General features: G+C 51.0%; 8 protein-coding genes and 1 pseudogene across 9 annotated transcripts, besides 1 other annotated feature; 7 read left to right on the top strand and 2 right to left on the bottom strand.

Moving 5' to 3' along the window:
• Positions 1-2,152: 2,152 nt before the first annotated feature.
• NCS54_00605200 (Hypothetical protein) lies at positions 2,153-2,656 on the top strand (the record flags this gene model as incomplete). The annotated part of the gene is made up of 1 exon (XM_053151528.1): positions 2,153-2,656. One exon carries the CDS (start codon positions 2,153-2,155, stop codon positions 2,654-2,656), a length of 504 nt encoding a protein of 167 aa, XP_053007503.1.
• An 873-nt stretch (positions 2,657-3,529) lies between these two features.
• Positions 3,530-4,680, top strand: NCS54_00605100 (Hypothetical protein; the record flags this gene model as incomplete). Its single annotated transcript, XM_053151527.1, has 2 exons — positions 3,530-3,963; positions 4,032-4,680. The coding sequence occupies 2 exons, from the start codon at positions 3,530-3,532 to the stop codon at positions 4,678-4,680; spliced, it is 1,083 nt and encodes a 360-aa protein (XP_053007502.1).
• Positions 4,681-5,801: 1,121 nt separating this feature from the next.
• NCS54_00605000 (Hypothetical protein) lies at positions 5,802-6,903 on the top strand (the record flags this gene model as incomplete). Its single annotated transcript, XM_053151526.1, has 2 exons — positions 5,802-5,848; positions 5,901-6,903. 2 exons carry the CDS (start codon positions 5,802-5,804, stop codon positions 6,901-6,903), a joined length of 1,050 nt encoding a protein of 349 aa, XP_053007501.1.
• A 691-nt stretch (positions 6,904-7,594) lies between these two features.
• Positions 7,595-8,989, top strand: NCS54_00604900 (Hypothetical protein; the record flags this gene model as incomplete). The annotated part of the gene is made up of 1 exon (XM_053151525.1): positions 7,595-8,989. One exon carries the CDS (start codon positions 7,595-7,597, stop codon positions 8,987-8,989), a length of 1,395 nt encoding a protein of 464 aa, XP_053007500.1.
• A 1,009-nt stretch (positions 8,990-9,998) lies between these two features.
• NCS54_00604800 (AB hydrolase-1 domain-containing protein) lies at positions 9,999-10,932 on the bottom strand (the record flags this gene model as incomplete). The annotated part of the gene is made up of 2 exons (XM_053151524.1): positions 9,999-10,614; positions 10,667-10,932. The coding sequence occupies 2 exons, from the start codon at positions 10,930-10,932 to the stop codon at positions 9,999-10,001; spliced, it is 882 nt and encodes a 293-aa protein (XP_053007499.1).
• A 526-nt stretch (positions 10,933-11,458) lies between these two features.
• Positions 11,459-13,194, top strand: NCS54_00604700 (annotated as a pseudogene). Its single transcript has 7 exons — positions 11,459-11,610; positions 11,661-12,047; positions 12,100-12,169; positions 12,228-12,640; positions 12,695-12,839; positions 12,892-13,035; positions 13,087-13,194.
• Positions 11,459-13,194: a sequence feature.
• Positions 13,195-15,139: 1,945 nt separating this feature from the next.
• On the top strand, positions 15,140-15,604 carry NCS54_00604600 (Hypothetical protein; the record flags this gene model as incomplete). Its single annotated transcript, XM_053151523.1, has 2 exons — positions 15,140-15,506; positions 15,564-15,604. 2 exons carry the CDS (start codon positions 15,140-15,142, stop codon positions 15,602-15,604), a joined length of 408 nt encoding a protein of 135 aa, XP_053007498.1.
• A 1,041-nt stretch (positions 15,605-16,645) lies between these two features.
• Positions 16,646-18,318, top strand: NCS54_00604500 (Zn(2)-C6 fungal-type domain-containing protein; the record flags this gene model as incomplete). The annotated part of the gene is made up of 4 exons (XM_053151522.1): positions 16,646-16,898; positions 16,978-17,285; positions 17,344-17,477; positions 17,532-18,318. 4 exons carry the CDS (start codon positions 16,646-16,648, stop codon positions 18,316-18,318), a joined length of 1,482 nt encoding a protein of 493 aa, XP_053007497.1.
• Positions 18,319-18,384: 66 nt separating this feature from the next.
• On the bottom strand, positions 18,385-19,711 carry NCS54_00604400 (F-box domain-containing protein; the record flags this gene model as incomplete). The annotated part of the gene is made up of 2 exons (XM_053151521.1): positions 18,385-19,373; positions 19,486-19,711. 2 exons carry the CDS (start codon positions 19,709-19,711, stop codon positions 18,385-18,387), a joined length of 1,215 nt encoding a protein of 404 aa, XP_053007496.1.
• Positions 19,712-22,264: the final 2,553 nt, after the last annotated feature.

Below are 22,264 nucleotides of genomic sequence, written 5' to 3'. Positions count from 1 at the left end.
GCAGCACCTCAGGCAGTGGAGGATGGTGCTATAAGGTTTGGGTCTGGGAGGGGTCGCCTTGTGTAGGACCGGCTGCGTTTCGGGGGCAGGTGGGCAACGCTGCAGGAGCTGAAGATGGTCCAGCTGATAAAGGAAGGACACGACAGTTAAAAAGGAGTGAGAATATTGGAAATTTATTTCCTGGTGGGTGATCCTTTTTCGCTTGCGTCTTGGACAAGGAAGGAAAAAAGAAAGGAAGAGAGAAAGAAGACCTGGAATTCAAGGAAGCGAAGCACAAGAAAGAAAAAGCGTTGCGCCGATTAGCAATCCCGGTCAAACCAACGGGGCGGGAGGTGTCGGCGGACAGGACAGGGGTACCACTGATATTTACAGTACGTCGACGGCAGACAAGGGCAACTGGATCGGGGGTCAGGAGCCGAGGCCAAGGGAGAAGATTTGAAAGGAAGAAGCGAGTCAGGGGACAAGAGAGTGACGATCAGGGGAACTGAGGACGAGAGGGTGTCGAGACGGGAAAGGGGGCAAACGAGGTCTCACGATAACAAGATACCAGTCTATCCTCAGTCAAGCCATGTTACCAGTGAACCACCTGTGATGTCAGGCTGGCGTTCCTGTAGGTTCAGTTTTGCCAACGCCATCTTCAGCGCCAGGGACCGCCCCAAAAACTAGCGTCCCCCGGTACCCGAACAGCAGCTGGACCCGACTTGACCAGAGGACTGGGAATGGAATGCGGGAGGACGGAGGCCCAATCTGTGGCCAGCGAGTCCCAGTTTTTCCTCGGGGGCCGCGATGTGGCCATGACTGAGTGACATTTAGGACAGGGACTGTAATTACTTGACTCTTTGCAAATTCTCTACGTGTTGTCATTGTTCAACTTCCTTTTCTCCAGTTGAGCGGTGAGAATAAGAAACGACTCCGGGACAAGTCCTTCTAGGCTCGACACTAGCCCGGCCCCTCCCCCTCCATAACTTGCAAGTGGCGCGTAACACAGACATTCGGTGTTTTGGGGGCAAAGGGGGCCCTTGTGAGTGGCGATGTGCACTCGCAATCGTTCTGCAGGTCAAAGGGTCTTTGGTATGGGTTGCAGAAGGAGCCTGCACTTGCTGACTTTTTCTTTGTTGACATTCGCAGACATGAATGTTTGCTGTCCAACCAAGTGTAACGCAACCCCGTTCACCACAACAACAGCGTTGCTTTTTGATGCTACACTGCAGCTGGGTCTCTGATAAACATTGCCAGGCAATAACAGATACCATCCCGGTTCAGCTAATGCCCGGACCTCAATTCGCAGAGCTGTCCAATCCGAATCCCAACCCCAGTTCTTCAATGGAAAAAAGCCCCCCCAACAGCGCCACTGACTAGTAACCCCGGATTCCACTCGGCTCGCTGGATGATCTCATCCGCAGGGATAGAAATTTTTCCTGTGAGACCCTGGACCTCTATTTCCGGTGGACGGTACTACACACCTGGTCATCCACAAGCTGAGTCTGGCACAAGAAGAGATGCTGTGCCGCTGTGAAGCAGGAATTCACTTGATTCGTGCCCTTTAAAGATCTGCAGCGATCTCGGCAACGAGCACACCCACAAACCGTTCGGACTATGAAACTTCCGGGAAAATCTCTGCGGGTTAGGATCGACTGGGAAGGGAAAAACTAGAAACCTTCCAGGTTTGGTCTGGAGCTTGGCCCAACGAGACGGAGAGTCCGATGGGTAGGTTGTCGTAGCGCGACGCTATTGGTGCTGCATTGGGGGATCTCCTTGATCGCCCGGGGCTCTGTTGGGCTTAGAGGTCTATTAACGTTTCTCAACTCTCTGACCGTGGCTGAAGCGTTTTGGACAAGACAAGTATCACATGAGACTCCGGCCTAGCTTCAAGTGAGGTCGGAGCTGCTACAAAATGACGATAGCTTACTGTCAGGCATCAATGGACCCGGCTTCAAGATCTCGTTGTAAAGAGCACCGAGATAACGGGGCTGGCACGGTTCTCGTGGGGTGAGAGATTGAACCTTGTGGATCAAGTTTTTCCCGAACCAGGGCCCATTGGGAGAGTTTTCGTGAAGGAGCATGAACAACACGTTGCGGAATTGCGACAGCAATATCACCTCTCCATACCAACTTACCTGACACACAATTGCCTCTATAGAGCTCGTTCAAAATGGCTGGTCAGCAGAAACCAGCCCAGGTGGCATTCCGCATCCACTTCATCTACCGCCTCTTCTTCCTCGTCGTCGAACCCATCTCCGCGCTGGTGGGAGCCTACTACAGCCACTTCCGCCAGGAAACCTACCTCAACCTGTTGAACTCAGACTCGGCACCGTCCCCGGACGCCAGTGCGCCGCTGGCAACCTCTGTCGCCATGTCGCAGCTGGCCAACATGTTCTTCTTCTTCGCGCTCAACGAGGCGCTCGTGCTACGGTCCACGGCGGACCTGCGCGTCTGGCGCACCGTGCTCTTTGTGCTACTGCTCGCCGACGTGGGACACTTGTACTCGATGCGGGAGCTCGGGGCGAGCATCTACTGGGATGTCGCGGGGTGGAATGTGAGCGATCTGGGTAATGTGCCATGGGTCTATGTCGGCATGACCATGAGGCTTTGCTTCCTGGCGGGTTTTGGTCTGGGCGAGTCGCGGGCTCTGAAGAAGAAGGATTGGAAGAATTGAGGGTGTTTGAGTAACCGTGAGACGTGGTGGTGATTTGGTTCTCGCGGGGTTGGACAAGATATACCCGATATCCGATCCGATACACGATGGGACGACAAAGTTGGACAATCAAGAGACAAATGCATGTTTGGGATACAAACATCAGGCAATTGAAAGAAGGATAGAGATAATTAATTCCTCGCAGAAAAGGATGCCCCCATTCGGGACCAACGGAGCAATTGAAAAAGCAACATCACCAACACATTCTTAACTCACCTTTCATCTCATGCCACTCTCTTCCCCACGCATCACCTCCTTGGTGGAGGAATCGGCCTCCGTCGGATCAACATTCCCACGATAATCCGATGTGACTGTGGGGAGGAGACACGACTCATGATGGATCCCTCATGACGCTCGTCACCCTATCGCGTGCCGTTGCGACGGCCGAGTTGGAGCTGTCTCTGTTGCGGGATTGGGGAAGAGAGGGCACCATGATGCGAAACCCCCAAACTTGAAGGTGAGTAAACAAATCGAGTCCAATGAGGACCGTCTACACCCGTAGCCACGCCTTGACCTCCCCCAAAGGTCCATGACATGGCGCACATCCGATGGCACGTCGCTCTCTGCTGTCGCTCGCGTTGAGTGAGGGGCAGTCCGTCGATTGCCCCTCACCAACCCGACCGACACGGCAGTAAAAGGCGACGAGGAGTGGGAATGGATGACCTGAGTGGGGGTTTGTGAGGAGCAGGACAAAAGCTTTATAAGGAATACCCCAGCTGTTGCCATTGAGCTCTTGTCGTTCTTCCTTCTTGCTCTCGTCTTTTGCTGCATCGTCATTCCCATTCTCGACCGTGTCTTTGTGATACCCCCACAACATCACCCCCCATCGTCACCATGTCTTTCCCCGAAAAGTTCCAGGGCTTCCAGTCCCCCAGCGCCGAGCGATGGACCGACTTTGAAAAGAACACCTTCCAGCCCCGTCCCTTTGGCGACTACGACGTCGACATCAAGGTCGAGTGCTGCGGCGTCTGCGCCAGTGACCGTCACACCATCAGCGGCGACTGGGGTGACTGCCCCTACCCTCTGGCCGTCGGTCACGAGGTTGTCGGCAAGGTTGTCCGCGTCGGCGACAAGGTGACGCTGGCCAAGGTTGGCGACCGTGTCGGTGCTGGTGCTCAGGTCTATTCGTGCCTCGAGTGCCGTCAGTGCAAGAATGACAATGAGACCTACTGCAAGGACCAGATTGACGCCTATGGTGCTCCGTACCTCGACACCGGTGTCAACACCCAGGGTGGTTACTCTTCCCACAGCCGCATCCACGAGTACTGGTGAGTTGATCTCATTCCTGCTCATCATATTAGCATTGACGTTCATCGACTGACTTGAACACTCACAGGGTGTACCCTATCCCCGAAGCCCTCTCCAGCTCTCAGGCCGCCCCTATGCTCTGCGCCGGTATCACCGTATACAGCCCTCTGAAGCGCCTCGGTGCTGGCCCCGGAAAGAAGGTCGGCATCGTCGGTATTGGCGGTCTCGGCCACTATGGTCTTCTCTTTGCCAAGGCCCTCGGCGCCGAGGTCTGGGCCATCTCCCGTACGCGAGCAAAGGAGGAGGATGCCCGTAAGATGGGTGTTGACGGTTTCCTGGCCACAGGCGAGGAGAACTGGACCAAGGGCCACGAGATGACCTTTGACATCATCATCAACACCGCCACCTCTTTCGAGGGCTTCGCTCTCAGCCAGTACCTCAGCCTCCTCGACATCCACGGCCACTGGAACTCTGTTGGTCTTCCCGGCGGCGACGGCCTGACCGTGCGCAACCAGGACTTCCTCTCCAACGGCTGCTACATCGGCTCTTCGCACCTGGGTAGCCGACGGGAGATGCTCGAGATGCTGAAGCTGGCTGCCGACAACGGCATCAAGTCGTGGGTCGAGGAGATCCCCATCTCGACCGAGGGTCTTCAGCTCGCCATGGAGAACCTCCGAACGAGCAAGGTGCGATACCGATCGTGCATGGTCAACTACGACGAGGCATTTGGCGCATAAATAAGACACAAAAAATGATGAAGTAGGGAAAGAGTTGGGATGGGATGGTTAATGGTGGAGACCCCATGTCGACCTCGGCGCGGGGATGGAGACACCTTGATAGGTTCACGAGGATGACGACTTTGTGTTTAGAATTGCACGAGTTGCCCTCTGTTACATGACGAATTGAATGACAAATTGAATATGCTTTAACGGTATAAAATTGATTTCCAATCCTGCTGAGAGGTGCCTTTGTAGCGTGGTGGGTTAGTCCATTGATGGTGTTTTCCCCGATGAGCAACCCTGGCCTGCAAAAGAGGCAATTCGTGCTTTGACAGCGAATTCGCACGCACTAACAGACTGTTTCATAATGGATCATGACCAGGCTCTGCTACCTCTTTCACCACACTGTTGGATCCATTGCTACACACTGATCCTCCTCGCCAAACAGCCACGCAACATGGTTTCAAGATTGCTCTGACAAGAATGCGTATTTATCGAGGGTCCAACAGCAGTGGATTGTTACCTCCAGTAGGGGCTCTACCCGGCTAGCCAAGGAGCATACACAGCGGATAATAACACAACATTTACACAGCGCGCCATATGCTTATTAACCTTTTCATGCTTAAAAACCTCGTGAATGCGCATTTATCAACGCCAAGAACTGTTCATGGTCTCGTGCTGACATATCCGTATTCTTCGACCCATCCCATACCCCAGCTCAACCCTCCACATCCCCCGAACCGGAGCCCCCCATGTCATCTGCCGCTATCCCCAATTCTGACTCGCCGAAGCCTGCAGCAAGCAGAACGGCGGGTGACTCACGTTGCAGGCCTCGACAGGCGTGAATTGGAGTCTCAACCAGCATCACGGCGCCCAGCGATGGTGGCATCCTGTTCTTTAGCATTCCTCTTTTGGGACTCGCCGACAGCCCGGTTGGTAATCCACACGAGAGTGGGTTTGCTTTGTGACTCGAATTACAGGGTCGTGATTCACGACTTCGCGTTGGTTTAAGATGAGGCTGCTGCCAGTTTTTTGAGGCATTATACAAACAACCTCAAACACCAAGAACAAAGAAACATCCCTGCACTCAATTGGCTTTCATCCACAATTATCTACTTTCCACTTTTAGCCGAACGCTCATGAAGTTCCATCTGAGATCCACAAATCGATCTTCCAACACCAACATGTAAGTCAATGCCTGTCCCGGGTAAGAGATGCACCCACTAACACTACCACAGGGGACAATCATCTGCTCCAGCATCGCCTACAACCCCGGTCGATAGCGGCGACCCGGGCAGTTCCTCATCTCAACTGAACCTCTCCCTCCGCTTCCGCCGCACCTGCAGCAAGGGCGAGATCACCTCTGTCGGCCTTTCGCCCTGCAGCTCAGCAGCCTTTGCCATCTACATGGCCGCCCAGACTTCTCAGTCTTGGATTGATGTGTTTGACCTGAAGACTCAGCGGGGTTACTCGCAGACCAGCGGCTCTCACGCCGTCTTTGCGCCGCACACTGCTCGTTTGGCGACTATCCGGGATTGGATCGTTCAGCTTCCCGGAGGAGTGGACTTTCACCACTCTAGCACCGTTCTCCTACGGGACTTTACGACGGGAAAGACTGCTGGAGAACTCAAGGAGGCCAAGGGCGAGCCGGTTGCTTGGAGCCACGACGGGAGAGTCATTGCTGTCGGAGAGGGCAGAGACCGCATTGGTGTCTGGGATGCAAAGAACGGACACCGAGTTGGAAGAGTTCTGAGCCACATCGACACTGTTACGCACGCTGCCTTTATGCCCGACCACAGCCTGGTCACCATCTCTCGCGACGGAACTCTTCGAATCACCAACCCAGTCACATGCAAGACCACCCGCCGTCTTGAGATTGATGGCTCGACCAACCCGCGAGCTCTAGCCGTCAGCCCCGACGGCCGACGAATCGTCTCAGTCTGGGGAACGAGCGTGCACGTCTGGATGCCACTAGCCAACGACCTAACCTCATACAACCTCAACTCGGTGCGCCGCTTTGAAGGCTGGCCGCTGGCTATCTCATCCGACTGTCGCTACGTGCTCTGCAGAACCGAAGACGGCTTCGACATCATGGACGTTGCGACGGGAACCGTTGAATTTGAGAGGACTACGGAGGAACTGGTAATGTCGGGTGCTTTTTCGGAGGACGGGACGACTTTGGTGCTTGGCAGGATGGACGGCGTTGTTGAGGTTTGGGATATTTCTGGCCCGAGGTGTTGAAAAGTTACATGATACCCCAGGACGTGCTTGATTTTGCTGATTTTGAGGGCGTAAAGTTGCTATTTATTGATTTCTTGACAAGTGGAAGGTTTGTTGTTTGTATTATACGGATGTAACTACTGCAGCATGTGTCTTCATTTGACTACTCTATTATATTCCTTTCGTCTGCTTCACTCAGTCAATTGTCAGCCGCCAAGAAGCTCTTGCTTCTGCTCGTTTCGGACGTCATTCATTTTGAGGTGTAATTGGCAGGCTAAAGGTGACCACCCAACTGGAAAGAGCATGACCATAGCACAGGGCCCTTTTAGGACTGTTTGGTTTGTGCGCATTTCTCCTGAAAGAGATTGAGACGGTAGACACGGGAGCAAAGAACACAACGCCGGCTTTTCCAGAGTATTGCCCAATGAGGGGACTGAGCAAATTTGTTCATTAAAAGCTGCCAACTTCATCCAATAAAATAGCTATAGTGAACTTCTCTCCTGACAACTGAAGCATTGTGCGGGTTACTGTTCATACCAAGTTCGCACGGCAACTACCAGTATATAGTTTCCAGTAAAGTATTGAAATAAACCATTTTCGGACATTGCAGCATATAACCCCGACTCAAGATCTCTGGCAAGGTCTTGTTTTCACTAGTTTCTCTCTCCACGATACGACTTACCATACCATAGACATCTAAATCTTCGCCACCATGAATCTCTCAGAGTTCAGTGCCGAAATCCTCCTCCAGATCTGCGAAGAGTTCTGTCAACATTGCCAGGAAAAGCACCTGAAAATTCCTAGACCAGACTGGTGGCGAAGGGACTCCTCTCGCCGCGCTCTCCTCGACCTATCGCTCGTCAATAGGAAGGTAGGAGCAATCGCTCAGCGGGTACTTCACCATCATTTTGGCTACGTAGATAAGGATAGGGAGCCTGATGACCTCGTTAGGTTCTGCCGCACCATCTTTGATAACCCAGAGCTTGGCAAATGCCTCCGATGGGCTGATCTCTCAGTATCTGAGACAGAGATAGACAGGGAGGTGATCCAAGGTTGGCTACCAGATGCTTTAGAAAAGTTTAGTCACCACATGGCCCTCGATGCACATTCCTTGCAGGAGGACTGGCCCAACTGCTCTATTTCGCCACTCATTCTGCTCCAAGCTCCAAATCTGGAACGCATCGACGACGACGGTAAGAACGAGGGGACATGCCTCTGCATGCTGGACTGGGACGCCGGGTCCGTGGTCCGTGATGGCGCACTCCCGCAGAATCTGACCAGCGTCTGGCTGGGAGATTGGATCTCCTCTTTGGAGGAACATGACAGGTTTGGCCAAAATCTCTCCTTGTGGGGCCTTGGATATCTGCTTAGTTCCTTGCCGAAGCTTCACACATTGGCTATCTACTGTCCCGTGTTTTCGAGTCCTGACGAACGGGTGTTGTTTCAGCACCTGCGTGTCCTTCGGCTCGGTGACTTTTTGATGCGCCGAGACGAGCTTGAGAGACTAATCTCGTGTACACCAATGCTTCAAGAATTCGCACATTATTACTTTGGTCTACCCGCCATGTTTAGGGGAGATACAGCTACTGTCTCCGATATCTGCGAAGTTTTGACGCTGAGGAAGGATACCCTGCGGCGTGTTATGCTCGATGCTTCATGTAATACTGATGACATTCACGCTCTAAGGGAGCTAGATGATCTGGAGGAGCTGAAGATCTGGGCAGGACCTGCTCTCGAACCCCAGTCGGAATTATATCGTCTCGACAGCCAGGCCCTGGTGAGAGCCCTGCCACCATCGCTGCAGAAGCTCCACGTCATATCAGCCTACACGGGTCTGACCTTGGCCGGTGAGGCTTTGATGACGTACATCTCGTCAACGTACAGAGAGTCGTCCGAACAGCAGAAGCTGAAGCAAGTGTACTTTGACATCTATGAAGAACCAGCCCGGCGGTACAGTCCTTTCAAGCAACTCCTTGAATTGGGATGTCAGGAGTGGACCAGACACGGGACTGTTGTGTTTAGCGCGAGGAGGTTTGCTTGGTATGATATGGGGGATTGGGGATCTAGAGAGGGCAACGTTGATGAAGAGGGCTGCAGGGACTGGTAAAGTTTGCGAATCTAGATTAAATCACTTTAGTTATTGCAAGAAATTAAAAAGATGAAGCCATTTGAAGACATGTTCATCATACGACATATCCCTTGCTCAAGCCAACTATGTCACATAGTTTCAAAGTTTCCTGTCATCTTAGTGTATACCCCGAAACAAAAGACGTGACCCTCGCTCTGTTCTGCCGTACCATCTACAACAAGCGGGAACTTGGGATGGATCTTCGACGGGCTAACCTATCAGCAAGATTCAGAGTTTGGGCGTCAGAAGACATTGTGCAGGGATGACTACCAGAAGCTGTCGACAAGTTCAGCCACTATCTGTTCAACAGCAGGCAAGAGATACCATACGAGCCTCTTCTCGCACCAATCATTCTGCTCCAAGCGCCGAATCTTGAGCGCCTCGAGGATGACGGATTTGACGTGCTGAACCATGATGCCGTGATCCTGGATCGCGCCCTCCCATCGAACCTGAAGAGTCTATGCCTGGGACGATCAAATGGCATCGCCGATAACAAAATAATGATGGATCTTTCCTGGGACGGGGTCGGGGGGTCATTAAAACTTTCAACAGTCTTGAATCTTTGACTGTCTACTGCCCCCTCGCTTCGGATGTTGACGAGCGGCTATCATTCCAGTCCCTCCATACGCTTCGGCTCTGCGAGTTTTATATGCCACGAGAAGTCTTTGAGAATCTAATCTCACATATACCGAAACTTGAGGAATTTGCAATTTCTCGGGCAAGACACCCTAAAGAGCGTGTATCCGACTCTGCCACTGTCCCTGAAATCTTTCTGAACATACTTTTTTTTATACGCACTAAGTTACCTCTTTTAAACTTTTCTCTCTCTGAGATACTTCCAATATTCGAAAGTTTTCCTTACATAATTGATGCAGGTGCGAGATCCTGGGTGGGGGAGAAAGAAAACACGAGGAGATGGTGACATTTATCAGGCATGAGGAAGCTGTCTTAACCTAGGCTGGCACACATGCACAAAAAGCCGACTCCATCAAAGCTTTTCCAAGAACCCGAGGACAACCTTTTGAAACTTCTCCGGTTCATCAGCTGCCGGGTTATGTCCCGAGTGATCAAATACAACCAACTCGCTGTTGGGAATCCCCCTACTAATATCCTTAGCCTCTTCCAGAGGACAGACGACGTCATGACTTCCCACAACCACCAAGGTGGGAGTTTTAATCTCTCCAAGTCTATCACGAACGTCGAAGCGAGGTTGGCTGAAAGCAAAGGCCGCGTTGTGAACTTCCCAGTGCAGATGGGACTCGCCGCCTGCACTCTCGAATGAGTCGAAAGAGGGTGGCTCGGATGATGGTTCGTCCTTCTCAGGGGTGTATATGGCGATGATCTCGGCAAGGCCTTGTTCGGCGTCCTTCTTGTCTCTTACATTTCCAGACCATAGTCTGGCCTGTCGAGCGGGATCCGGCTTAATACGGTTCGAGGTCAAAAGGGAGGCAAGGACTCGATGAGTTCCAAGGGGCCCGCATGCCCAGGTGTTCTGTAGGATTAAACCGGAGAGACGGTTGGGAAATGCCAAGGCGTAGCTCAGCGCGAGGAACCCTCCGTAGGAATATCCAGCCAGGATGAATGTTTCGACTCCCACCCACTCCCTACATAACTTGTGTCAGTGAAGTCAAAGGTGGCTAAAAAGGAATGAATTACCTGAGCTCGTCAACATCAGCGATCCAACGCTCATCAGTAAAGGGGCCTTTGATGTCGCTAGCGCCACTGCCCCGAGCATCATAGACGAGCACACGGAATTTCTCAGCAAGGAACTTGTACGCGGACTCGGTCGATGTGTGACTGGACAGTCCTGGGGCGCCGTGAAGAACAGTGACAAGTGGCTTGGTCTTGTTTTCGGAACCGAGAAGCCGGACGTGAAGCTTTGCTCCGTCGCTGAGTTGAACTTGGGTGCTGGTGCTGGACATGGTGCAAGGTGTTGGGGGTGCTGTGTGAGTTGGATAAAGATGTTTGTGTTGACGCTCTGAATTAAGGGAATGTTTGGTCTTATATGCATCTTAGGTATCAGGTTTGTATGAGACAGGATCTGTCATGCCAGTCTGACGAGTGCCAACGCTTGAGTCAGTAACGTTATCGTTGTTCATCATGAGATGGCACTTTCGCTCACCGAGGCGGAGATTGGCGTAATCGGTAGTACGCAGTATTATTTCTCGCTAAAAGGAATGTGACGACTAATTTGTCAGAGTCAGGTCGTCGAGGAACAAGGAGTGCCATGGTTTCGAAGAGCGTCGCTGAGCGAGGTGGAGATGTTTCCAAATCGGGCAATTCTCGCTGAGCGAGGGTGTTGAGGGTCCACCCTCTACCATGGCAATCAGTTGGATGAGTGAGTAATGTTCTAGGGTATAGAAGATCAAATAAGAAAGCTGGACATGAAAGATCTAAAGAAATATGTTTTAGAGTAAAATATCACCCCGATCTCCCTTGCGCATCAGTCTCAGCCCTCCTACCCTCGCTAGAATGACCGACTCGGAGAAGCAACAAAACGATGTCTTGCCCTGGGATCAAGACCCCGATAACCCCCAAAATTGGAGCAAACTGAAAAAGACAGTCAATCTTGGGATAGTTTCCATGTTGGCCTTTATCACGTAAGTAGACGCCAAGTTGCTTGTTCGGCAAACGTCTCACTGTATCTCAGTCCACTGGAATCTTCCGTCATTGTTCCCGGCGTCCCGCTTCTGAAAGACGATTTTCATGAAACGCGTCGGCCCGTAACATCTCTTGTTGTGTCAATCTTTGTTCTAGGATTTGCGTTTGGTCCTCTTCTACTATCGCCGCTATCCGAGCTATACGGCCGACGTTTGCTATTCAACATCTCGAACCTTGTCACACTCGGCTTCTCAATCGGCAGTGCTCTTGCACCCAACATTGCTTCTTTCATTGTGTTTCGATTCATCGCTGGCAGCTTTGGGGCTGGACCGATGAACATTGGAGGAGGAAGTATTGCTGACCAAGTTGCCCTCGCAAAGAGGGGATTTGTCATGTCCATCTTCTTCACTGGCATTTTTCTTGGGCCTGTAATCGGGTAAGTGAAGCACTCATAAGTCTCTCAAGCTATTATCTAACTTGCCCGCAAGACCGGTAATGGGAGGATTCATCGCCAAGAATCTTGGTTGGAGATGGGTCTTCTGGGTCATGGCGATTGTTGTAAGTCTTCCAATTTCTCCTATCCTCGTTGAACTATCAGCTGACTAGATCAATGCAGAAAGGTATGATGACACTTGTGACCTTTGTATTCCTTTCCGAAAGCCATGCCCCAACCATCCAAAAGCAAAAGGCGAGACATGCTGTCCAACAAGTCGTCCCTACTGAAGAGAGCAAGCCCAGCACACGCGATGTCCTTCTGCGTGCTGTTTCAAGACCAATGCGCATGTTGATCCGGAGTCCCATAGTTACGGGCCTCTCCTTATACCTTGCGCTCGTCTACGGCTACCTTTATCTCCTCTTCACCACCTTCTCGACAGTCTTTCCTGAGCAATATGGCTTCGGCATCGATACTTTGGGCTTAGCTTTTCTTGGGCTTGGAATTGGGTGTATGCTTGCACTGATCGTGCTTTCATGGCTCAGCGACTGGGTACAGGATCGTCTGACCGAAAAGCATGGAGAGTCGAAACCGGAGTGGGCGCATTCCAACGCAAGTATAGCGAAACTGGGTTGACTAACGTCGATTAGATACCGCCTTCTTCCAATTGTATTGGGCATACCCTTGCTACCGATCGGCTTGTTCGTGTACGGGTGGACCGCCCAGTACAAAGTTCACTGGATCGTCCCAATTATCTTCACCGGTTTCACTGGAGCCGGTCTCATCTTCTCGTTTGTAAGTCAGTTCACCCTCTTACCAACTCCATCAACTAATTAAGTTGTTCAAGCTTCCTACACAGATATATATGGTCGATGCCTTTACAACATATGCGGCAAGTGCGCTGGCGGCAACGAGTGTCGTCCGCAGCATTGTGGGCGGTTGTCTTCCCATTGCAGGCCTGCCACTATACTCGGCGCTTGGATACGGATGGGTGAGTCTCGGTTGGGTATAGATCTCAAGAATTGTCTAACAAGTTCTGTAGGGAAACTCTCTGCTTGGCTTCATCGCAATGGTTGTTTCTATTGCTCCTCTTCTCTTCTGGCGATACGGAGAAATATTGCGGAACAAGTATGATGTCAAATTTGACTGATCCGAGTTAGACATCGTCACTTGGCCAAGTCTAGGTATATCACGGATTCTCCAGAGTTACTTTTTTCAAGACGAACCAAATTCTTCAATGCGCAGCTAGAAGCCGCGCTTTTAAAGAATTTGGAGACTATGTGTGGGCAATTTATTAAATATTTCCCTTCTGCCTGTTTAAGGCTGGATCATCTCCGAAGCCCAATCTTCCTTTTCCAATAGTAATTTGATGCAATGGAGCCGTCTCTCGAGGTTCGAAGCAACACCTAGTAGCCACGTCAAATTCAACTTGCCAGCATCCCCCAACTCCAATGTGCCTGCAATATATCTTTCCTCAAAGTTCCTAGCCCCTTGATGAAACTTTTCCACCAAGATGTTCACATCTCGTGTTGCGTTCTGTAGCATCAATCGCTTGAGTGAGAAATCGTCTTGCTTCGATGGCTGAAATGTCCCTAGCCCAACGCGAGTAGTGTCATTTCCAAGATGGACACTAGGGTTTTTCGCAATCTCGCATAGTAGGTTGACTTGACGCTGGTGGAGCATAGCAAGGTTCATCAGCCGGGGACAGCCAGCGTCGCAGTTTGGACAAGAGAGATATTTTGTGGCGAGTTGATATACATCCTGCAGCAACTGCAGGATTTCATCGAGCCTTGTTTTTCCTGGGGAGTTGAAAATGTCGCTCAGGATGTTTGCCTTGTCGTGAATAGAGGCGTAGCAGGAATCCGGGCACCTTTGTCCTTGACTGGGGCTGGAGGAAGAAGGTGGAGGTGGAGTGTCGAGAGAGTCAATCAGATCAGTGAGAGACGGAGAGTTGCTTGTGAGCGCTATCGTATTGTTTGGTAGCAAAGATGGATCTACTTGAAATGAATTGCTATGAAATAGCTGATTTCATCAGTACTCAAAACCCATCACGATGAATGGCCCAACAAATTTCACTCACCGTGTTGGTATCGATACCAGACAAGACGCCCTCAGCGTTGTCAACTTGGTCATTTTGTGTTACGAAACCAAACATTGAATGGACTCCTAGATTCCCACTTCCAGTAGCTGCTTGAATTGGGAATTCTGACGTCAATGATGGTTCACCGCTCGCTTTGCGTTTACCCCGTCGCTGAGAGATGCTGTAAACGCACGAGGAGGCATTTGAGGACGCCACACATCGCCGACAAGGAACACCCCCTGAACATTTGACCCTCGATTTTCGACAAGAGTTGCAAGAGGTGTTATACTTGCGAGGATGAACGAGGTCTGAAGTGCCACTCGAACTCGTGGAGCCAGGAGTAAGGGTAAGGGTAGCAGGTTGATGAGCTTGGGGGTTCCATCGCGTGGTGTAGGTGCTTGGTATTCCGTTGGAGGTTGTCATTTTTGGCCTGTGAGCAATCAGGTCCCTGATAGAGGAAACAACTGTTTTCAGTTGCCGCTACCGAACAAAGAATGCAGTTAGAGAACAGAAAGGGGAGAGTGATGATGGATTTGTAAGCGGTAGGGTCCATCAACAAGGGTGCGGGTAAGACCATATTTCTTGAGATTAAATAGGCAAGGGCGGGTGGTTAATAAGCACCTTAAATTCAACATAATGGAGCCCTCCCGATGTGTTTATCAGCCCTATTGATTGACCACGTGAAGCAGCATCTTGTCTGTTTAACTCAGGCTTCCGAAACGCACCACCTGGAGTGCCTTGCCTCCTAGTTTGCAAGTCTCGTATTCTTCAGAACCAATTCAACAACAAGGCCGAGCCTAAGAACAAGTGAATTTCCTATTGGCTGCATCGTTTCAGCGTGTCTCATTCATTCAGGGGTCACGAATGTGGCGTCGGGGAAAACCTCGGCTAGGCTATCATCACCAACTTCAAAGCCACGTCTTTCCCCGCAAATTTCCACTACATATCACCGTCTTACCCCTTTGTCCACGAGCTATTTTTTCCCATTGATGGGTTCTCATAGTTCATCTTCAAAATGACTCGTGCCAAGAAAAGCACAACAGGCGCAACCACGACCGAGTTGGTCGTGAAACCCCCGCGCAAGAAGCCAGGCCCAAAGCCAAAGGCCCTTTCGGAGCGCGTCTATAAGCCAGCCAAGCCAATCCAGCGCATCGAGAACAGCTACTCACAGAGAAGGAAGGAAGAAGTTCTCTTGTATCTTCTCAACCACACTATCTATGATCCCGATAGTTGGAAGTCGGTCAATTGCTATAGAAAGCCTTTCCAAAGAGATGCTGCGAAGCATTTTAAGATACCAGAGGCCACGATACATACTTGGTGGAAGAATAGGACGTCCATCTTGAATAGGGAGAAGAAATCAAGGAAGAAGAAGGACTCAAAGGGTAAATATTTAATCCCACCCTCACTAAACTGACCGTGGCTGACTTGCTCGTGTCAAGATCTACCCGCCCTAGAAGCGGGAGAGATTCAGAATAAATGAGCACCAGGACCGATTCGATCTGTTTTATGCGGGCGATCTAGATCAGCCCGCCCTGCTTCGAGGATGCAATCAATGAACACGCCATATTAGAATAGTTCCCTTACCAGCAACGCTTTCTCTTGATAACGCCCCGTCTCTTACCCAAGGTTGAAGGGGTCACGCCATTCGCTGGATTAGTTGTCCGTGGACTTCTTATACTTCGGTTGAGAAAAGGGAACATTCGAATTCTGATGGAAACAAGTACCAATGCTGGTTAATCCGAACTGGCTTCCTCACCCTACAATGTGTTCAGGCTGTTCTTGGCTCTGCCTGGCCTGGACGGACTTTTGACGATGATCTGACTGTACTACTACTTTCCTTGTTCTTTTTTTGTCTGAAAGGATCTTTTACCCTTTCTATTTTTGAGCGATTTCTTTAGTAATGTTTGGTCTCAGAGCGCGTGGGATTGTTTTCTGAGGATCATGGATGTGGGGATTTGGGCTGTCATGTACACAGCTTACGCCTAGGTCGGGTTGTAGCCAAGGCCGAGCTCCATTGCTGAGTCTTCTACCCAGAGCAACATGTTGGTTGGTTTCCTTCGGTATGTGGCAGCATTGACTTGATGTGAGATAACAAGGCCAGACATAAGACGGGATCCGTGAGTTGAGCCGGCTGAGCAAAGAATTGAGCTATGCGACAATGAGATAATATAAGCCAAAATACTACCCGGAGTTGTATTTGTGATCACGTACTCTCTGCCATGAACTGGATTAGCCTGTCTATTGGGCGGAACTCAAGCAGCCAAGTCTCCTTCAATGCCGGTAAAAGCCCAGCAATCCTTCATCGCTCAGCTGAATGACGGTGCCAAGCGCAACGCCCCCTTGGCGTGTCTTGGCCAAAGATTTTGCCCAAAGGGGAAACGAGTCTGACATCCCCACCTAAACAAGGCGTCCTCTCACCAGCATCCCTCGTCCCTATCCTGCAGCATAAGTACGTCCAACGATCCAAGCTCTCTCCCCCCTCCCGACCCAAACCAGCAAAACGTCTGCAACTGCATGCATCATGAGCGACCCGAAAGCGTGCTGGGAGTGCCACAAGAGACGCCTCATCTGTGACTTTGCAAGTCCGGCTTGTCAAAAGTGCGAGGCTAGGGGCGTTGCTTGTCCTGGGTATGGGGAGAAGAAGCCGTTGAAGTGGCTGCAGCCTGGACAGACGAGGTCTAAGGGGAAGAGGGCTAAGAAGGAGGTTAATGTTATTAGGCTTACGTTGAAGGATCCGAGTGAGGCGACGAGTGTCTTTGAAGCAATCGAATACTGTGAGTACCCTACATGGTTGAACCTTGGATCTTTGTATCTGGAAAGCACCTAGATCTTGATGTACTGATCACTTTGCAGTCAACACTCACATCTGTCCCGATCTAGTAGCCAATGGCGCTGGTGGTGGCTCCAACTGTCCCTTCATCCTACACCCCTCTGAAGCCCCCTACATCCCTACGGCCATCAGACACACCATGGTGTCGATTGCGCTAGCCCATCGTGTCCTGCAGTCGGAGCAAGGGTTTGAGGCCGACAGGGCTTTGTTCTCCACGAGGCTGCAGAAGCATCGTGGTGCAGCCATCCGACATTTGGCGAGTGACTTGGTGCCGGGGTCGCAGCCGGACACCATCACGTTGGTGTCTATCCTTACCTTTCTTTTGGCAGAGGTGAGCCATTCGGTGACTTGAGGGCGTTGATCTATCCAGCGGGCTAACAGGAGCTCAGGTCCAGCAGAGCTTTTCGTCTAGCTGGCGCCAGCACTGCGATGCCGCCAACACCGTTGTGGAACTTCTTGGCGGGATGAGTACCATCTTGCTCTGCTACCCCTTTATCCGGCCTATCGTTCGTTACTACATCCTGTACGTGGAATTTGAGTATTTATCACCTGCATACCCGGATCTAACCTATCCTAGCATCGAAATCTTGAGCACCACGACAGCTCCGGTAGTTGAAGAAGCCCGAGCACGTCGTCAAATGGAAATACTCGGCTTCCTACCGATGGCCTTCAACATGGGCCTTTTCACCACAGTTCCCTGTGCCCCGGAGCTTCTCGTCGACATTGTCTTTGTCAACCACCTCCAGTCACAAGCCCAAGCCTACGAAGGAGCCGTATTCGACACCAACCTCCAAAAAGCCTCTCTAGACTTGCTCCAGAGGATTCAGTCCTTCTCTGTTGAGAGCTGGGTCACCAGCATTAAGCTCAACGAAAAGTTGAATGAAGATCCTAACAAGCCTTCGAAGCAGCGTCAGGCAATTTCGTGGGACTGGCAGAGCGTTGCGTATATTTACCAGTCTGCCGTTGCCTTGTACTGCATCTCGTCGCTACTTTATCCTCAGTATACCCAGGATATGCCCCAGACACTTGACGAAGATGTCGACATTGTAGCTATTCGATCAGCCTATCTAGCCACCCTGCTCAGCAACATCAAGGACATCGCCTCAGGTTCAAACTTGCAGCTCCGAAAAATGCTCATTTGGCCGCTGGTCATCGCAAGCATCGAGGTAGACGTGAACGATGAAGCGTCTAAAAAGCTCATCTGTGGTGAACTGGCTTGGATTAGCAAGGTGGTGGGAACGGCTTCGCCACTCGTTGCACACGACTTCTTGTCAAAGCTTTGGAAGTCGAACTGGATTCCCACTGGGTATGGGAGAAGAAGCTGGCATAGCATTTTTGATAGGCCGTATGTGTTTGTCATGTAATGTAGAGCTCTAGATAGGCACTCTCGTTAACCTCCCCTTAAAAACTCCATCCATCACCTCATCTCTTCATACACTCGCTATCACCTCATCCCAGAGTATAAGGGGATCCGCATGCTCAGTAATAGAGCTTGAGTCGCTGCACGCATCCCAATCCGCCCAATCCACCCATCCATGATCCTCAAATATGGACCACTGGCCCCGTCTAGCCTCACACCTGACACCACGCTGTCCCAGCCGTTTCATCACCCGTCCAACTGGGCGTTCCTCTGAAGGGCTGCTGTCAAGATTCTTGCTCACAATAATGCCGTAAAAGTAGACACGTGTCAGTTCAGGGAACTCTTCAGCCTTGTGCACCCCGACGGCTTCCAGCACTTCAGCTAGCCTGGAGCTTACAGCGCCATCGTTGTTTTTGTGAAAATTTCTCAGGCAATCTGATTCGCACCAGGTATCCAGCTCAATATCCGGGAGGGTCGGTTTATGCTCTTGGACCAGTGTCTGCAGCGTCCGGCGTGAGGCCATGAGGATGCCCATCCAGTCCTGACAGCTTGCCTCTTCAGCACGCGATGACCATGCTGACCATGATTCCCAAGGGTCATCCTCCACGTGAGCAGACGAACACAGATAAAGGTGTTGCAGGATCGGCATTGATATGCCCTCCTCAGGCAAAAATCCACCCAAAGGACGAGGAAAAGTGTGTTCCGCAGACAAACTCCCGTAGTCGGATGATTCGTCGTCACCGGCGAGATTCTCCTCTGGCAAGGGTGCGGGATCCCGGTCAGGATACAGTGGGGTCATGAGTGGCCGGTCCAGCATCCCGAGCTCTAGGCGCTCCAGCGTTGGGCCGGAGCGGAGGACCCATCTGGCTCCAGCCCGGGGAATATACCCAAACAACTTTGCAAAGCGGAGTTTGGTGAGAGGTGGATGATCGACTTCAGGGGTGACTTGGTCAATCTTATCCCAACGGCCGTACAGCTCCAGGGCCTCGAGGTTGGAAAAGTAGGGCAGAATATCCCAGACCTTGTCACCGGTGGAGATAACGGTGAACGGTGCAGAGACTCTTCACTCGGCTGGCAACCTTTCTGACCCTGTCCTGGTCGGTTTCAAGAAGCTGCCGCAAGATATTTAGCGGAGAGAGCCGTTCTGGACGTTTGCCTCCACGGTATCTACCAATATATACACGATCCGAGGGAGACTTGAAAGGCTGCGGCTCTTTAATCTGGTCGCGGGTCTCGTGATAGCCATCCCCATGCAGCTCAATGTCGGTCCATATTTGGGGCTCGATGAGGGCGTTGATGCGCTTACAGGTGCGGCTGAACTTGGACTTTTGACTAAAGGAGAGATAAGAGGAGATCTCGAGGATGATTTCAATAGGGAGAGTGTCGGGAGAGTGCATTGTGAGGGGCCGAGATGGGAAATGTGTTGCTTGAGTAAGACGAATCCGGGTGTCTTTATATCTAGAGCTCGTGTGACATGCTGACATGCGGTGGAGCAAATTCGCACTGGTTGCCTAATCAGTTGCAATGCCAAGGCATGGAATCTCGGTCGACTGCAACGATTGGTCAGTTGAAGTCATCGTGAATCTGCATACTGTCAGCCCTGTCGTTGATGGGCGACGAGAACGTGACGCCGAAAGGGTAGTCGCCCATCGTCCTCCAGAGATATATATTCTTTACAGAACTCCAGACTATTTCATCCAGGCTTAATGAGATATAAAAACGTCACAGTTTGCATACGAGTGCTCGCCTTTCTTCAATGCCTGAACCCGTGTGTGTGCCATTTTAGAGAGATCAACCCCATCACAACAAGAAGGTTTGATTCGGAAGAAAGGGACGTGAGTTAACTCTTTTGCTCGCTTCTGTCTCAATTACCTTTTTCTCTTCAATGCTCGCATCTGTGTAGAGACTGTTGGTGCCTAGAATAACCCTCCGGGGAAACCTTCAATAGCTCAAATCATCAGTACACAGCCACCACCAAACTACAACTCCCCTTTCTAAATCATCTAGGCCCGAAAACCTGCAGACCATCTTCATACCAAATTTCTCCCTTCGATCTGAGGATGAATGCTAAGTGACTCCCTATACACTCCCTCATCCTCATCACAATTCCATTAACAAAGCCCCTACCTCAACAGTAATAGAGTACGCGATTATAAAATTAAGAGTCCTGCTACACTAGGTGACGCTGATTTGCGTAGGTACACAACTACCGAAGTAAGTCTCTCGGTCAATGTGTTCTTTGTTATAGTTGAAGCCCGACCCTCGATGCGATAACTAAGCCAGAAGGCCCGAGTCTCTCGGTCAGCTCCTAGGCAGGACGCCTTTAAGTTATCTCTGGAAACTTTGTCTTTGTAAAAATTTCTGCAACGATAAACAAAACAGCAAACCAACATAAGAAGACGTTACCGCAGCAATTTCAACTTCCCAATCTACACTGTTTGACTTGAACAACGCCATTCTTCTCATCCCCTTTGTCTAATCCCCTCACCCGCGATATTCTTCACCAGCGCGAACAACTTACTCATCATGCCTTCGACTATCCAAATCCAAGAGCATGGAAATGCCGCTCAACTCCAATTAGCGGCGCGCATAGAGGAGCTCCGCCAGCTCACTTGAATCCAGAAGAAACTTGAAAGATGCTCCAAGATCATCTTGTTTGATGACGGGCAACTCCAGGAACTCAATATCGTGCGAGGTTCACCCTTAGACATAGATGAGGATGATCCTATTGACCTCGATCCACGCTACTTTCTTCCCGGCCCGGTCGAGGAGATGGAAGACGGACTTGAGCAGCTACGCAGCGAGTGGGATATTTTCCCTCGCCCGTGGCCACAGGCCAAGCCGATTGAGAATCATCACCTCCAAGGCAGAGACGAATTTGCCCACAGCAGTGCAGCCGACGATGCTCTGTGGGATGCCATAGCTCGTGGTGGTTTCTGCGAGGAGGTTGCTCAGAATTCTTCTTCATGGACGCCTCACGAGTAAGATATTCTACCCATCGCCTTTGCTTTCTCTTGCACGCAATAACTAACCCCTTTCCGTAGCTTTGCTGGAATAGGACTCGAGTGTAAGAAATCCTGGCGCTCTCCGGAGGACGGTCGCCCGTGCTGGCAGTATTGGTCGAGTGGCGATTTTTACATACGGCCCCGTCCAGGAAATTGTCCCCTTGAACGTGGTATGTCCAATTACAACCCCGACGTACCTCATGCTATTGGCACCGTCTGCGATATAACTCGCCCGAGGGGCCAGGGTTTCCTCCACAGCGAGTTGGTCGCAGCCGTTTGTCTCCTCAAGGCACAAATCGACTCGCCAAGCCGGTATCTTGGCCACCATGTGTGTCCTGTATGTCTCCATCCCGTTCCATCTTGTCAACCTTGCTGACATGTCGCAGATTTTGATTGCCAGCTTTCACGCCCGGTTCTCAGCTCGTATCATCCAAGCATACTTTCAGAATGGAAAAGTTGTCATTCGACCATCCCGCCTTATCAACCTGCATACTCGAATTGTTTCGCCGGATGTAAAGCTTGTTATTCGGTGGCTCAACAGCCGGCCAGTCGGCGAGACACGCCTGCCAGTCCAGGCAGTCCCAATCCTGGACCAAGTTGATGACAAATTTGACTTGCCTGTTCAGGTGATGGATGTCTCGGGAGTTTTGCCGCAGGATACTTGTGAGAGGCAAGCAATAGCGGGGGGCGGAAGTTGTCTTGTATAGCTTATCTACGGTTACACTTCCCACTTGAACAGTAGGAACTTCTACCGTGATTGGTCGGCTGGCATTCCTTAACCTGATAATAGTGAAAGGTTAAAGTTGGAATCAACTAGGGCCAAGAGTTGGAGATAGACTTGATAACCTCAGTCTGAATGACTTGACATTGATTAGCGGAGGGTATATCTTGTGCAACGGATTGAGTAAATATTCATATTTGTAGTACAGCATAAAAGTTAAGTAG

Source organism: Fusarium falciforme, chromosome 4 (assembly GCF_026873545.1).
Source record: "Fusarium falciforme chromosome 4, complete sequence".
In the NCBI taxonomy this organism is placed as follows: domain Eukaryota; kingdom Fungi; phylum Ascomycota; class Sordariomycetes; order Hypocreales; family Nectriaceae; genus Fusarium; species Fusarium falciforme.
Note: the sequence above shows the minus strand (reverse complement) of the source record. Positions and strands in the feature narration are given on the sequence as shown.